Source organism: Sturnira hondurensis, unplaced genomic scaffold, assembly GCF_014824575.4.
Source record: "Sturnira hondurensis isolate 20B ecotype Veracruz unplaced genomic scaffold, ASM1482457v3 Scaffold0008640, whole genome shotgun sequence".
In the NCBI taxonomy this organism is placed as follows: Eukaryota; Metazoa; Chordata; class Mammalia; order Chiroptera; family Phyllostomidae; genus Sturnira; species Sturnira hondurensis.
Window position 1 is genome coordinate 14,508,298 of NW_028081271.1, and position 17,011 is coordinate 14,525,308.

At 36.4% G+C, this 17,011-nt stretch overlaps 1 protein-coding gene across 10 annotated transcripts in view; it reads left to right on the forward strand.

The window, feature by feature from the left end:
• Positions 1-17,011, forward strand: part of WRN (WRN RecQ like helicase) — a 107,380-nt gene that overhangs the window by 77,398 nt on the left and 12,971 nt on the right. For 8 of the 10 annotated variants that reach the window (XM_037055325.1, XM_037055323.1, XM_037055328.1 and 5 more), the window contains 6 exons: positions 42-118; positions 4,852-4,927; positions 5,159-5,271; positions 7,329-7,443; positions 11,419-11,550; positions 13,948-14,110. In XM_037055325.1, the coding sequence (XP_036911220.1) occupies positions 42-118; positions 4,852-4,927; positions 5,159-5,271; positions 7,329-7,443; positions 11,419-11,550; positions 13,948-14,110 (676 nt within the window). The remainder of the gene's footprint in view (positions 1-41; positions 119-4,851; positions 4,928-5,158; positions 5,272-7,328; positions 7,444-11,418; positions 11,551-13,947; positions 14,111-17,011) is intronic. The other 2 variants (XM_037055326.1, XM_037055331.1) reach the window with 1 other exon arrangement.

A 17,011-nucleotide genomic window follows, 5' to 3' on the forward strand; every position in this document is an offset into this window, starting at 1 on the left:
AACTTCTAATTTTTAAAAATGGACTTCTTGATGTTTAAAAGCAGTCTAACTTGGAGAAGATGTATTCCTACAAAGCATTTGGTAAAATTTCTTCTGGAAGTAACATTCCTACAAAAAGGTACAGTTCAAAATTTTTATTTTCTATACTTACTTTATCAACACTTTTTTTCTTTCTTTCCTAAAGAGAAAGACCTGACAGATGTTTGACCATTTCATTGGTGGAAGGAAGTTAAGGCATAAGCCTCCAGTGTTATAATTATTAAAGTAGCCCTGTAAAATAGTAGTATAAATATTAATTTAATAGCTAATACTTCTGGGTATTATTGTTTACCAGGCTCTATGCTAATTGCTATAACATTTAGCTCATAAGAATTAAATGAGCTATAAGAATTAAATGAGCTATAACATTTTGCATGTAATAGCTCATTTAATTCTTACAACAACCTATGATTTAACTATTGCTATTTTTATCTTCATTTTATAGTTGAAGATACTTGTGGTTAAGAAGTTAGCTAACTTGCTCAAGGGCATACAACTAATGCTAGAGTGACTTTCAAATCTGTATCTGTCAACCTCTAGCATCTAAATACTAATTATTTGTATTTGTATGAAATATATATTGTCATCTAAACACTAACGAATTGTATTGGTATGAATATGTATTCTCACTCACATTTTTGCAAAGGATGTTATGGCAACATAAAGAGGCATGCACTGGAGTTGGTAGGGACTAAAGGTGATGCACTGCAGGGGTGGGCGAGGGTAGGTTCACAGTTGTGAGTGTGGGAACACAGAGTTGTTCTTGTGTTGTTCATTACTTACCGTATCATTTTCCACACAGACTACTGTGAGCTGACTTTTGTCCACCTCTGTATTGTACTTTCAAGTTTAGTACATGAGTTACTGACATAATAAAAGTTAGGGGGAAGTAAAGAATTACAGAAGGCCTTAATATGGAGAATTTGAAAAACTTGTTTGGACTTATTGGCAAAGTAAATGAAGTGTGTTTACACACATTAGATGAAAGTAAATTAATGTGCTGTAGCACTCATTTTCTCATGATTTGCTTGTTAGAAAATACTACTTATATTATCATGCTCAATACTACTTTGGATCTGATGGAAATATTTATAGTAACCACGAACAGTTTCTTGTTGTTTGGATATATAGTAATTGTTGTGTTTTATATAAACAAAAGGTTTAAGGAGTATACAAAACAATGTATTCATTCAATATGTTGAAGTATTTCTTCATTGAAACATTTTCTGTGTTTTTACTAGGCATTTTCTTTGTGCCAGTTACTGTTGTAGGCATCGGGGAATAATAGAAACATAGCCACTGTCCCCCCCCTCCCCACTTCCCCATCCCAAATTTATACTCTAGCAGGGGTATCCAACTTTTTGGCGTCTCTGCATCACACTGGAAGAAGAAGAGTTGTCTTGGGCTACACATTAAATACACCAGCACTAACGAAAATTAATGAGCAAAATAAAGTTTCAAGTTAATTTACGATTTTGTGGTGGGCCGCATTCATAGCCATCCTGGGCTGCACGCGGCCTGCGGGCTGCAGGTTGGACACCCCTGCATCTAGCGGGATGTGCAGTTGAGTAGTTGAGTTTAGTGATAGACACACGGGGTTTAAGGTACCTTTTGAGTGGTCCAGAAATTAATTTGAATACATGGGTTTAGTGTACAGAAGAAAGGTGCTTACCTATTAATAACTACTTTTTTAAAGTTCATTTGCGTTTTCATTAAAATCATACATGTGCATGGTTTTAAAGTCAGTTGATGCCTAAAGACACATAACCAGTTTACCAGTTCAACCTTTCTTTACCTAAAGTTTCAACCAAACTTTACCTAAAGTTTACCAGTTCAACCTTTCCTGAATCCAGTTTGTGCTGTTGTGTAGGAACAGTCCCCCTGAAATACCCCGACTGGTTTCTCTGGTTTTTACCACCATTTCTAAGTGGCATGCTGAGATTACTGTTTTTTGACTTTCCAGTTTTAGAAATTTTCTGTAGATATTCTGTAATGGTAGATTAGGGTTTGTCTCCCAGAGCCCCTTCTTTCTCCTCCTTCATTTTATAATTATACTTCAGGTTTTGGTCACACTAATAATTAATTTTTACTTTATTATATCTACTCAATTGTTATATACTACTAAGCCAAACTATGTTATTATGACCACCACTAACTTAGTTTTCCTTTATGCTAATAATTGTCTTTTTTATCTTCTTTGCTTGGTTTTTAGTGTTCCTTTTGTTAATTTTTTCTCCTATTTTCAGACCTTTTTGTTTGTTTACTTTCTTAGAGAATGCCTTGACTTTATATTCTATCCCATCTAATGAAATTTTCATTTTAGTTATCAAATTTTTGGTTTTTATGAACTATTTCTTGCTCTCTTCTTTCTTTAATATATAGTGATGTTTTTTTTGTTTTATGGATACTGTAACTCCACCCCTTTGATTGTATTCATTATAGTTATTTTGAACTTTTCTTCTTTGTACTTATAATAGCATTCATAGGCAAAATATATTTTATTTAACATTTTCCACATATATTTCTGCTTTGGAGACATTTTACCTAGAATTTTGCTATTCTATATGGTGATAAAATTTATTTGTGAAATAATTTAAAATATCATTTTCAAATAGTTCATTAATATAAAGATTTCTATAGATGATAAAATGAGGGTTAATGTATTATTTAGACGAGATCAGGCGCATTCAGGGTGGTATAGCCATAGACAAGGTTAATATATTATTTAAAACAAATTTATAATTGTCTTGAGTAACCTGGTATTACTAATTCTTTGCACTGGGGTTATCTGTCTTTGGGTTCAACTTTAGTTAATTTTAGTGATAGCATTTGATCATTGTGAAAATGAAATCTTCCTTTACATATAGATTTTTGAATTCTTGCAACAGAGAAATTTATAAACCATTCTTCAATAACAAACATGTTCTCTTCTTTAATCTCCCAAACAGAAATGTACTTAAATTTGGCATCTTTCATATAAGCTATTCTATACAATTCCACTTTTATAACGTTTCCTCTTTATAATTAGAGAAATACTGCTTGTAGAAATTGGTTTCCTATCTAGCTTGTGACTTAGTACCTTTCATAACATGTTGTTTGCTAATTGGGTGTTATTTATCCTTCTTTTTAGGAGTCAAAAGCAAAATTACTTCTTTGGCTTATTTTTGTTTGATGTTGAAGAATATTGTGAATAATTTGATTAATCTCATGCTGATCTTCCCCACCAACTAAAATTAATGATATCACAGCAAAGAATCATAGATTATATTCTTCTTGGCTAAAAAATATTATCTTACTTCTGTGTAGATAGTACTTCTATCTATAGGAGTACTTTCCTAGGAGACCGCCACTCCTACCTGTGTTGTCTTTGTCCAGGTGACTTTTATACATGTTCCTTGATGACCCTTCCCCTTCTTTACCTATTATTCCCTCCGCCCTCCCCTCTAGTTACTGTCAGTTTGTTCTTTATTTCAGTGTCTCCGGCTCTATTTTGCTCTCATGTTTGCTCTGTTGATTAGGTTCCACTTATAGGCAAGGTCATATGGTATTTTTCTTTCACCACTGGTTTATTTCACTTAGCATAATGCTCTCCAGTTTCATCCATGCTCTCACAAAGGGTAGGAATTCCTTCTTTCTTTCTACTGCATGGAATTTTAGTCTATATACCACAGTTTTTTGATCCACTCATGTACTGATGGGCACTTAGGCTGTTTCCAGCACTTGGCTATTATAAATTATGCTGCTATGAACATTGGGATGCATAGGTTCTTTTGGATTGGTGTTTTGGGATAGTTAGGGTATAATTCCAGCAGTAGAATTGCTGGGTCAGAAGGTAGTCCATTTTTAGTTTTCTGAGGGAATTCCATACTGTTTTCCACAGTGGCTGCACCAGTCTGCATTCCCACCAACAATGTACTAGAATTCCTTTTTCTCCACAACCTCACCAGCACTTGTTTGTTGATTTGGTTGTGATGGCCATTCTCACTGGTATGATGTGGTATCTCACTGTGGTTTTAATTTGCATCTCTCTGATGGCTAGTGATGCTGAGCATCTTTTCATATGTCTCTAGACTCTCTGTATGTCCTCCTTGTCGAAGTGTCTGGTCAAGTTTTTTGCCCATTTCTTAATTGGGTTGTTTGTCTTCCTGGAGTGGAGTCATGTGAGTTCTTTATATATTTTGGAGATCAAACTCTCGTCTGAGATATCATTGGCAAATATATTTTTCCATATGGTTGGTTACTTTTTCATTTTGCTGATATTCTCTTTAGCTGTGCAGAAGCTTTTTAATTTGATGTAGACCCATTTATTTATTCTTTCCTTCATGTCCCTTGCTCTAGGGGACATATCAGTGAAAGTATTGCTATGTGGAATATCTGAAATTTTCCTGCCTATGTTCTTCTTTAGAATTTTTGTGGTGTTGCAACTTATATTTAAGCCTTTTATCCATCTTGATTTTATTTTTGTGTATGGTGTAAGTTGGAATATTTTCTTTCAAAGAATTTGGTTGAGGAGGAGGAGGAGGCAAATGTTGTTTGTACTTCTTAAGTACTCCAATTCTTAAGTACTCCAATTTTTGATGAACTCAATTGTAATTTTAACTTACCATTGTAATGAATGTGTTTGACTCAAAATGTTTAAAATCTTGGCTGTCATATAAGTAACAATTGCCTTACCAGTATTGGGAAGAATAAATGTTAGTATAAGACTTGAAAAGACTGTCACCCTGGGACTATTCTCATTTTGGGATGAAATAAAAAATGACCTTGCAGAAGGAAATTTTTTTATCATTTATTTTCTTTTCAATATTTCAGCATCATGGTACAATCACCAGGAAAATCTCACAAGTCTTCAGAACCTGTTATTTCAGCCAAGGAGCAGGAGACTCAGGTATGACTTTTGTAAAAAGACAGTCATTGTTGAGGGATGCTTATGATTCTATGCTTGCTTAAAATTCTGTTGCCAGTATTTTAAAAATTGTCTTTCAGTTAAGAGTCTGAGACGGAGTTTAGTTTATTTTTCACCCTAAGGTATAAATGTAAAAGCTGAAGCTCTGGGCATGAAGGACTGGATTTTTCTTAGTTCATTTTTAAAAATATTGAATTGTTTCTTTTTTTTCAGACTGTGCTATATGGCAAATTGATAGAAGCTAGGCAGAAACACGCCCATAAATTGAACATTCCTCCTGCTATTCTGGCAACAAATAAGATACTGGTAGATATGGCCAAAATGAGGTAAATTATCTATTTGTTTTTGTTCTAACATAATTTTCTTCTATCATAACAGATTTATAAAACATATCTTAAGTGATGATAACGATAGCTCCAACAGTGCCATCTGTTGGATAGGACATCTGTCATATCTTCAGGTGACTTCCGAACCTTCTGTGCTGCTCCCAGTGATCTCTTCTCTTGTCTTTAGTCCCATATTTCTATGTGACTAAAAACCAGCTGTCTTCAGCACCAGATCCAGTGCATATAAAAATCGGTCATAGTCCGCCACACTCCGTGCACGGATTTCCTGTGAATACTAAGACCCTTCTTTCTGAGTTCCTTGTTTTTGTTAGTCATACCATGATGTTCCAGTCATGCATATTTAAACCTCTGATATTATTGTCACTTCTCTAACCTATCAGTACGTTCCCTTCTTACTCTTATTTAAATAGGGCTCAGACTTTTTCATTTAAATGTTTTTTGTGTGTCTGTCTCTGCCTTCTTCCCTCATTTTAGTGTCACTGTGTTAGTTCGGACCATCACCCTTGGACTACCACAAAAGCCATTTAACTAGTCACTTTTCCCACCTCTCTGTTTCACCCAATATATGACTACCGGATTAATCTTTTTCATGTCATACTTCTGCTGAACTAGTTTCCCACTATGTTATTTTCTTGAGCTTACAATTCAAGGCCCTCCATTTATAGACTTAAACCTACTCTTCCATCTGAGTCACAGAATTTTAAGTGGGTTGTCTTACTTGGGTTTTTGACCATTTGTTGAAGACTCCTTTTCAGTTTCCATGCACTTTATTTAAAATATTGCTTCTGCCTTGTAGTTTCTTTCATTCCCCAACTCCTGCTAGGAAATTCTTCAAAATGTGGCTTTGCTATTATTTTCTCCATCAAGTCTTCCAAGTTCATATTAGCAAAGTAATTCCTCTCTCTGGAATTCATAAAGGACTTCTAAATACAAATTTGATGGTGTGGTGACTGCAGGGGGTGGGGAGGAGAGTGGGTGGAGGTAGAAGAGGGTATAAAGGGTGACAAATGGCAATAGAAAAAATACAGTATCTTTTTTTTGAAAAACCTTTAAAATTTTGAAAGGTGCTCCTATGGCCCTTATCACACGATGCTTCATTTTTTTGTCATTAGTGGCATACATATGCCATATCGTCTGGATTTTAAACTCTGTGGAAAACAGGAATGTGCTTCTCATCTTTTGTGCCTTTCAGAGCACCTAGCACAATGTCTAATAAACACCATGTAGTCAATTAATATTTAGAATAAATTATTTCCAAAGAATAGTTGCTATTTTATTTTTTTATGCATTTAAAATTATTGTTATAGAATAGTAATGGAGATGTAAATATAGCATAGGAAATAGAGTCAATAATATTGTGTTAACTATGTGTGATTTCAGATGGGTACTAGGTTTATAAGAGTGAACACTTTGCAGGTTATATAAATGTCTAATCACTGTGTTTTACAACTGAAACTAGTATATTGTATGTCAACTGTAATTGAAAAATAAAAAATTATTTTAAAAATACTGTCACTTAATTTCATCCAAGATGTTTCAATTTTACATAGTACATACAGCATATAAAAATTATTTTATTAAAATAAATGTTCAAAGACCACACTGTAATATTAAGTGAACATATATAAAGGAAAAGGAGTAATCATTAGGTTGACACATTTTTAGAAAGAAGACATCGTGCAATCTCTTGGATATTGGATACTATAAGAGATATTGAGTGAAGTTTATTGATACAGGTAAACACTTTATAAACACTACACAAGATTTTCTGAGCTTGTAGGCCTCTTAGTTGTCCTCAGTTAATACCTCATAGTTTTTCTTTTCATAGCTGTAAAAATAGTAACAAGATGAGAGCAGTGATAGAGTAGAACATTAACCTACTTACGATAGTGGTCTGTTTAGCAGGGAGTGCTGTGTTTTTGTGGTGATGGTGATGTTTTCATTCATAAATCATCACAACAGCTAGATATCAGCTCTCTTGCTGGAGTGGTAATGTTTCAGTGACTTACTGACTTTCGGTTGCTTTTTAATGGCAGACCAACTACAGATGGAAATGTGAAAAGGATCGAGGGTGTTTCCGAAGGCAAAGCTACAATGCTGGCCCCTCTGTTGGAAGTCATCAAACATTTCTGTCAAATAAACAGTGTTCAGGTAAAATGCTGGGGTGTACAGGAGTTCTGAAAGAATAAATATTTTTGACAGTTTGAAAAACGCCCTTCAAAAACATTTTCTCCCTTTATTTTCATTTCGACACCAGGTACTTAGAAAATGAATTCAGATCATTTGTACAGTAAATCAGTTCATATAAACATGTTAGTTACCTAATTTTTATGATGCTACTAAAGTAGTTGTCCAGGCTATTTATGTCTTTGTATTTTGTTGGGAGGTTTTTGTTTTGAAATTTGAGTAAGAACTGTACTGTTGGTAGATAAAGTATTTTACCATCACACTTACCCTTCCCTTCTAGTCATGCTGTCTTTTGATATTGGTATGTTTCATGGTATTTTTCTCTTCGTCTTTGTATCCTTATGTTTCTTCTTGCTGCACCATATATGACATTTCCACGGGATTGTTTTGGTTTCTTTCTTCAGACTCCACTTGCTGACTTTAGCACAGTAGGCAATCGGATCTCATCTTAGAGATCATTTTCTAACTCTTAGTAGAAAACTCTCTGCTTTTTGTATATAATACATCCCTGTGTTAATACAGATTATCATTGACAACTTAAATTTTTTATACTCTTATATAAGGCATCATGTTCAAATTTTATATATTTCATATTGGTTGCTTTGAAAATGAAATTACAATTTTTTAACAATTTGATAAAGAATACCATGCCAGTGGTAATTGAATAATTTTTCTGTCTTTGGACACTTGACGGTAGGATCTTCTTTCCTGATTTAGTGGTTTTATTTAATAATGAAAGACTTAGCCCCCTAAACCCTGTTCAGAAGAGTAAATTGGAGTAGGGCAAAAAAGGTCAGTGCTCCGGAGGGTAGGTATGAAACTCTTTTGAACCTGCTGGATTGAGAAAATGACTTACTTTCTGGTGGTTAGGAATTATGCCTGGACTCTTCTACAAATTGAAACCATTTCCTAAAGAAATAAATGAGTAAACCTTAGTGTTTAAGCCAGCTTTGCTATTCACCACTTTCATTAAGCTCTTAATATGTTAAAATTTTGAAGCAAAACTTAAATACTGTCATAATACAAATCAAAAATTATAAATACGAGGAAATAGGTATTTAACCCATTAAGATAGCCATTTTGGAAAAATAAGTGAAAATCATTTTGTAGAAATACATTTTATGTGAGTTATAATGGTTTTATTTTTTATTTATTTTTATTTTATTTTTTATTGAATTTATTGTGGTAATAGTGGTTAGTAAAATTATATGTCTCGGGTGTACATTTCTGTAATACATGATCTGTACACTGTATTGTGTGTTCACCACGCCGGGTCCAGTCTCCTTCCATCACCATTTACCTGCTCTTTGTCCTACCGCTCCCACCGCCTTCCCCTCTGGTGAGAATTGTAACGTTTTTAAAATGTCCAGCCCCCCAGAGATGAATTCAGAGTTGACAGTTAAGCATAGTTTATGCTTAAAAAGCATAAAAAGATATAGACAACTATTTTTTAAAGTATACATAAAAAGTAGGTAGAAATAGTGTACTGTAGTCGTAATGAAACCTGTGATAGACTAACTTACAGAGTTGAAGAAGAGCCTAGTCCCTTGATGAATAATGTTGGTGTCATATTGATGGTTATTTATTTGTGGTCCATTATTTTACATATAGATATATGGGAAAGAATATTCATGTGCTTTTATTTGGGAAAGAAATTAAATTTTTATTCATATCCTATGCTTTAGGAATTCTGGTTAAAAATTTTATTAGTTGAATATTGGTGTATTCCTTAGTGAAAAATAGAAATATTTCTGTTTAACTTTTTCATCTGTATGTCATCATTATATATATGATGCCTAATCTTAACTGTGTATTGCAGTTTTTAGAAAATGTGTATCAAGACAGAATATGTATTTTCCAGGGAAGCCCGGCTGGCCACTCACACTGGGACACTTGCCGTGGCCTAGGCCAGGGCTTCATCCTCATCATTGCAGCGTCAAATGTCTGCTTTGTTTGGCCAAAGAATAGTTGTGCTTCGGAGTAGATTTGCATTATCTTCTCTGTGAACACCGTTTTATGTATATGTGTGTGTATATAAATACAAGTGTGTATATATTAGAGTGCAAATTCATTAGTTTTCAGTGAAAATACAACTGGGAAGTTTCACTTGACCCAACCAACATGTTCTCTTCTATAGAAGGAGGTGGATGGGAAGGTGGCTTTTCTCAACATTGTTCAGTGAACCTGGAATATAACAAGGGAAACTCAGAGAGTGTTTTTTTTTTAAATTTTAAAAATATGTGTATTGATTTTAGAGAGGGGGCAGAAATCATTGACGTGAGATAGAAATATTGATTGGTTGCTTCCTGTATGCACCCTGACCTGGTATCAAACCCACAACCTAGGGATGTGCCCTCAGTGGGAATCGAATCCCCAGCCCTTTGGTGTGTGGGACAGTGCCCCATCCAAATGAGCCACACTGACCAGGGCTGAGCGTGCCTTAAATAGTCTCTCGGCAGCAAAGGCAGGGTGAGGCATTCTCACGTACAGCAGTACTTGCCACAGAAAGTGTAATATTCACACCTAGTTAGCCAAGACTTCTCATCTGAGCAGCGCTTGGATTACCTACTTTTGTTTTTCTGCCTTTTCTAGTTTTTAATATATGTTTCCACAGTTGATTGTTCTCCATTCCCATTGTCTTTTATTTACATGGAGTATGATTTGATTAGATTTTTATTAGTATCACATTCTAGCCCTTCCTTCTTGAGTTACTGTTCTCGTGTTAATTTGCCAAGTGTTTTGATGTTCCTAAGCCCTTTAGCCACACATTTACAGGTGATTTCATGATTTTGTCGAATAAACCCTGCATCTGTGTGTACTTGCCAGTGTGACCTCTAGGGGTCGCATGCTGAGACCTTGCTGTAGGGGTGCCCATCATTGAATAGGCTGCACCATAATCCTGAGGAATCTGGCTAATGCAGTTTGATTTTAGGCATTCCTAGAAATGGAGGGCCAAATTTGACTGTGTTAAGGCCTCAGATGGAAACACTTAATTTTCATTCAATAAAAAATATTCCTCTTTGGAAGTCTCGGGTGCCTAGAAACAGCCTGTTCCCCGTAGGCCTTGTGGGGGAGTCCGGCTCTGCTCACTGGGCTGCCGCTGCCCCAGGTGCCAGGAGCTGGTCTGCAGGCTGCCTCTCCCTCCGTTCAGGGAAGAATGGGCTAGTGTGGGTGCCAGTAAGCCCGGTTCCGCTGGGTTTAATTCTTTCAGTTTAGTGTTGGTTCTCATATTTTGGGAGGTGAAGTTGGCGTTTTGGAGGGAACCTTCATATATTTATGTGAACCCTACATCATATAATTCTGTTGTAACTGTCACCAGCCTATACCTTTCTTTCATTCTTTAAAATAATTCTGCTTTTTCTTCACTGATCTTCTTTTTGAATCCCTTCTCCCTTTTTCCTTTTAAATGTCTTAATGAATCATATTTAAGGGTTTACATAATGTTTCAAGGACTGGCATTTATATGTATGCTTTTTAACCATGTGTATGTAGTTATGACATTTTCCCTTAAGATACATTAGCAGAATTTGTGGTTATTGTTTATAAATTTGAATATTAATTATTTTTATTTACTTATTTAATATTCACTTCCAGGGGGTTAGGGGGCTTACTATTTAAAGAAAAAGTAGTCTACATTATAGTTCATTTTTTATTCCCTCTTATTGTCTAAAGGGAAGACTATAAATTTATAGTTCTACAACCATGTTTATTATTACAAATATTTCATTAAAAACTTATTTCTTCTAGCCTTATTTTACCTTTTTAAATCAATATGTTAAAAAAAAACCTTTTTGAACTCCTTAAAAAAAGGGCATTTTTGTTCCCTAGAGGTTATTTATTTGTGTTGTTTTTTTGCCCTGGTGCCTACTGGTCACAGTGATATCTGTCATTATACTGATACTGTTTTTCACCATTCGTGCTCCATGTACACTTTTGTAGACAGACCTCTTTTCAAGTACAAAACCGCAAGAAGAGCAGAAGAAAAATCCAGTGGCGAGGAGCCGAGAATGCCCGCTTTCGCCGTCCGCCGCCATCACGCACTCCTTATTCCAGGACAGGAAGATGCCTTTGGTGAGCATTGCTCTCGTGGTGGAGGGGATGTTTAAACTTACCCAAACCTGGGTCTACTCAGCTTTTCAGTTGTTAAAGTTGTGATTTGGGATACATTTCTTCTAATTCTACAATGTTTTTTATTTTATGTTTAATTTTAGAGCAGAATGTCATTTTCTTTTTCTGCTAAGCCTGCCTCTGTCAATTAGGTGAAAAGATAAAAAGAGCAAGTATAGGTTGACCACGATTATCTCATAGAGGTTATATCAGGGGCCCTGGTAAACACATTTACAACTTAGGGATATTAGCGCAGCCACATGTGAAGACTATTTTTTAAAAAATTGAATTAATAGTTAAAAAACTATTAGTGTGTGATATATATAGATAGATGAAAATAATCTAGAAGATACATTAAATTTGAAAAAAAGGAAACTGCAGAACTGGGCGAAGAACAAACATATAAATGTGTGTGTGTGTTCGCTCTTAGGTACGCATGCCTGTGTACTCACCAGACTTGCCTTTCACTCCGCATCCTCTAGCACTGTTCTGTGTTTTTAACCATGCCTGATGCTCCTTGAAAAAAATCTGACTGTGAAAAATAGCCATATTTAATGTTTCTTCATGGTTCTGGCATAAATCCTTAGGCTGTTGAGTAGTTTTTGTAATATACAGGGTGGGGCAAAAGTAGGTTTACAGTTGTGAGTACATGAAACACATATTCTGCTATTATCACTTATTAACTATTATATTATTTTCCATACAGACAGCTGTAAACCTGCTTTCGGCCCACCCTGTACACGATGGAGGGTCTGTTTTAGGGGCTGGAGACCATGTGGCTTCCGGCTAAGTTGAGCTAACTTGAACTAACTTGCGTTCCTATCCTTTCTGACAATACATTGATTTAGAATGAGCTATGTGGTCCAGCGCATGGCTTTCCTATTCCGTGTCTTCATCCACTAGGCCACATTACTCACTTTTTATCCTGGTGAAGGCCCAATATAAATATGAATAAGTAGTTCAAAGATAGTCAGATTCCTTAATTAAAAGCACAAAAACCATTACATAGGAAACCAGGTAATTCCATTGTACTGTTTTTGAAACAAATTACATGATAAATAAAAATTTAAGTTCCACCTCTTAAATAGTAACTTAAATGTGCATGTTAAATATGCTTTTATATGCATAATTTTACCATATATGTATGTTATAGCTGAATATACTTTCTAGGAAAATTTGGTATAGCCTTCAAATTTTCTGAATAAAATGCATGCTAATACTCAGCCATGATATGAGGCTTTATGTATTATATTTCATATTCATGGTTAAAAATGTAAAACTAGTATATCTTCATTTATGTCTTTTGCTATTATTTGGTTGTATATTATTGTATAATATCCTGGTGTAATTATCTCTAGCTCCCAGGAGTCTGAGATGATCTTGCCAGTTAACCACAAAACTAAACATGCCTGAGGACTAATTAATCAGGAGCAATCATGCAATTAGTTTTAGGTAATCTGATGCCTGGTGTCGAATAACCCAGTATTACTCACACATGGTGCTCACTGTCTGGTGGGGAGGGTGGGCCTCCAATGAGAGTAACTTAAAGCCTAACCATGAAGGGAGAAAATGTGGCTTTAAAGGCCCTATTCTGTGCAAGTGTCAACATCTACACAAATACCATCCAAATTCAGATTTCCAGGGTTTTTAAAAGAGAGTATTATGAAATAATTTAGAGCTGAATTACTAAACTCTTGGAGTGTTTAAAAGAATGGTGTACCTAATATATATCTTAAATGGATTTGGAGCTACATTTGTTTAAAAGCTACAGAAATGTGTAACATTGTCCTAAATTGATGTTTCATTCAATTCCAGGCACATAATGACAGCCTTTGTTTAACTGTGTGTTGTTTTTCTTTACGAATAAAACCAGTTTAAAATACCTATTAAAGTCTTCTCCAGAACCTTTTATACAGTTCATCTGGGGCCTGTGTTATCACTAAACATTATAGGATTTGTTTTCTTGGAAATTCATGAAACTAAAGCACTATGTATTGCATCAAATATATGGAATATTGGATTACAGTTTTACTCTGTTTTCAAAGGTTGTGGCAGCTTTTAGATTTAATATAGAATGACTGCTCTCTGCCACTGATAGGTTTTTAAGGTGAATAATTACAGAGAGGAGGATTGAGTTCTTAGCTAATGCTGGATGATTTGGTTTTATTCAGTATAATAATTGTAAAAAGTAGAATCTGTGGAGTTCTATTATGTAGGTAGTTTTAAAGAAATGGTCTATTAAAATGGAAATTTTCTGTGAAGGTTTAGCATACCGTTTATTGGTCAGTGGACATTTTATTTTCATACTGAACAGTGGAAACTCTGAAGAACTCACTGGTGGCTTTGCTGCTGCTTCTGTAGAAAAGTGTCGCCGAGAACAGGATCCTGCCTCTCGCAGCGGTCGGCATACACTTGTCCCAAGCGGTGAAAGCTGGCTACCCCGTCGATGTGGAGCGAGCGGGCCTGACTCCAGAGGTTCAGAAGATTATTACCGATGTTATTCGAAACCCCCCCATCAACTCAGGTGATAACCGAGGGATCCTGATGAAATAACCAAGCAATCCACTAATGTGTTTTTAGTTTAACAACGTCAACCCTTTATGCTACTATGAAAACTTAACTTTTATAAGGCTTTTATTGTTTTAGAAAAACAATCTTCCTTCCCATTAGCACTGTAGTCTTAGAAATTCTTGTTTTTCTTTTCAGCTGCAGGTTACCATTTACATACCCATCCTGAAAGAGTACACTTTCTTTCTTTTTTAACTTCCGCCTCATCACGAATCTACATTCATTCCCCAGAACTGGCTGACTCCTAGTTTTTCCCTGAGTCTTTCTGAGTCCTTGTCTCCGGTTTCACTTGCCTACGCTTTCTCATCTCTGCAGTCAGGGATGTCCGTCACCCTGACTTCGAAGGCGTGGCCAAGTTCTCTGCACCCTCGGAGGAGGGTTTCCTCTTCCGACTTTGCTACAGAACCTCACCTGTGCTCACTTGGCTTGCCCTGCAGAAAAGTTTTAATATGCTTATTTAAAAATTATGTTTCGTTTCTTGAATGTATTGATGAGAGAGAGAGAGGAAGGGGAAGAGAGAGAGCACAAGAGAAACATCCACCGTCTGTGCCCCCCACCCGTGCACTCACTGGTTGCCTCTTGCACATGCCCTGAGCAGGGATCAAATGTGTAACCCTGGAATGGTGCTCCAACCAACTGGGCTACCTGGCCAGGGCTAACTTACGGACCATTTTTTACAGAAATAAAGACAAGTTTCACTAGAGCATTTTTCCTCCTAAATGTACAAATACAAACTGGTATCTTAATAATTCAATAAGTCTGATAAATTCATTCAGACTGTTAGCACTGAGCAGTACACATACAAGAAGGCTTGCCTCTAAGGCTACAGTGCAAATCACTAACTTTTTATTATCTCAAATTCTTTCCCACTTAGGAATAACTAACTACATGATTGCCTCCAAACACTTGGAAATAAGAGGAATGAGATCACCCTTTAAAAGGACAATCAATGCTATACTTAATTGATCAGAACGAAGATATCCAAGTCACCTTAAAAGGCATTGTTAATTCTAGGTTTGAGCAGGACTTGACCAAAGGTCTCAGAAAGAACAAACACCTCCATCCCTCCTGTAGGTCAGCCGCGGGAGCACAGGAAGAGGCGAGACACACAGGCGAGCTGGGCAGTGGTCGTCTCAGTCAATTCCAGGGGACGAAGGTTTCTCTTTTTATCCCACCACGCTACAGTTATATGGTCAACCATTTAGAAGAAGGAAATACACACTTTCTAATCTGGCCGATGTGACTTCAAGTATATTAAGGGCCTGTTGATAAGCTTTGTTAAGATACTATTTGAAGAACCATCTTAAATTCTGCTTCTCTGTCACTTCTTAGCTCTCAGGTCATCATTTGATTTTTCATGTAGATCTGTCTGCAGGGAAAGTTAGCAGTAGTGGGTACTGTGACAATTGTGCATTCATAATTGTAAATGAATAAACGAGCACTTTGTGGGCCTGGTTAATATGGACCTATTGAGGTTAAATTAGATTTCTGAATCTGAAAATCAGAGGGCCTAGTTCTGGACCGTGATAAAAGAAATTCAAGGCAATTTAGCTGTGAAACACCGTATTAGCAAGCTTGCCAGCTGTCCTGGTCACATTCTAGTCTTTCTGGTTTTAGCAGCCATTTTACTAGAAATTAAGGCAGAGGAAGGAAAACAGTAATCCGTTCGTAGGATTACAATCGTGGTTATATAATACTCCTCTTTCTCCAGTGTAAACTGAAATAGTCAAAGATTCAGATGCCTTCTTGATTTTAATCCTCTGGAATTTTTTAGCTTTGTAGGTCTTGTCTCTCAGGGCTTGGAGGAATGTGTATCTTTGATGAGCTGGTGGATGGTAGGCAGTAGTTTCTGACAGGCGACTTGTTCCTGTTGACAATCATGTTTGCTGTCATTTAGCTGCCTTCCTTAAATCCTCCCGTCCAGGTACTAACCAGGCCTGAGCCTGCTCAGCTTCCGAGATCAGATGAGATCCGGTCGTTCAGGGTGGTGTGGCCGCAGACTGTCTTCCTTAAGGCCTGGAGACTGATGGTGGTGTAGCCACACTAGTAAGAGCAAAGGTTCCGCTAACGGCTGATCCGTTTCAGGTCTGGGCTCTGCCGTCTCAGAGCTGCATTGCTTGGGCAGATTAACCAGTCTCCCTAAACCTCAGTTTCCTCTTCTCTAAAACAGGGAGGGAGGTACGCCTTAGATACAGAACTGGGGGAGATCATTAGATACTGCACGGGGTGCTCTGGCACTTGGTAAGTGCGTTGCCCTCTGGATCTGTGGGTTTACATCCGTGGAGTCAGCTAACTGGAGGTTGAAAATACTTGAAGAAAAATTCCAGAAAAGTTGACTCCTAACCGATACAATATAAAACCAATATAGCATTTACATTGTTAGTATTATAAATAATCTAGACACAGTTTAAAGTATAGGGGAGGGCGTGTGTAGGTTATATGCTGATTCTATGCTATTGTATATAAGGGCCAGAGCATGGGGCCCAGTTCCCACCCATAACCGGGGACAACCGTGTTTCTTACGTGGTGGTGGGGGCAGTTGGGGGCAGCAGTGGTGAGTGTGATGGTGATTGAAGAAGCAGACAGTTAGATCTGAGGACTCCTTTTATAATTAATATACTAGTCTCTATAGAAGCTAATTCAGAAAATATGAAGTTAGCAAATAAGTATACCAAAAGGGAGTTTTCGAAACTGTTTATACAAACAACTTCAATAATTCAGGCAGGTTATAATTATATCAGGGTTTTTTGTTCCCCAAGTATTGAAGAAATCTTGGGCAAATATTTTTGAGTGACATGAAATGGATGTTCTCATTTCAGTTCATTGTTGGCAGGGGGAAAAGGTAGAGGAGGATTTA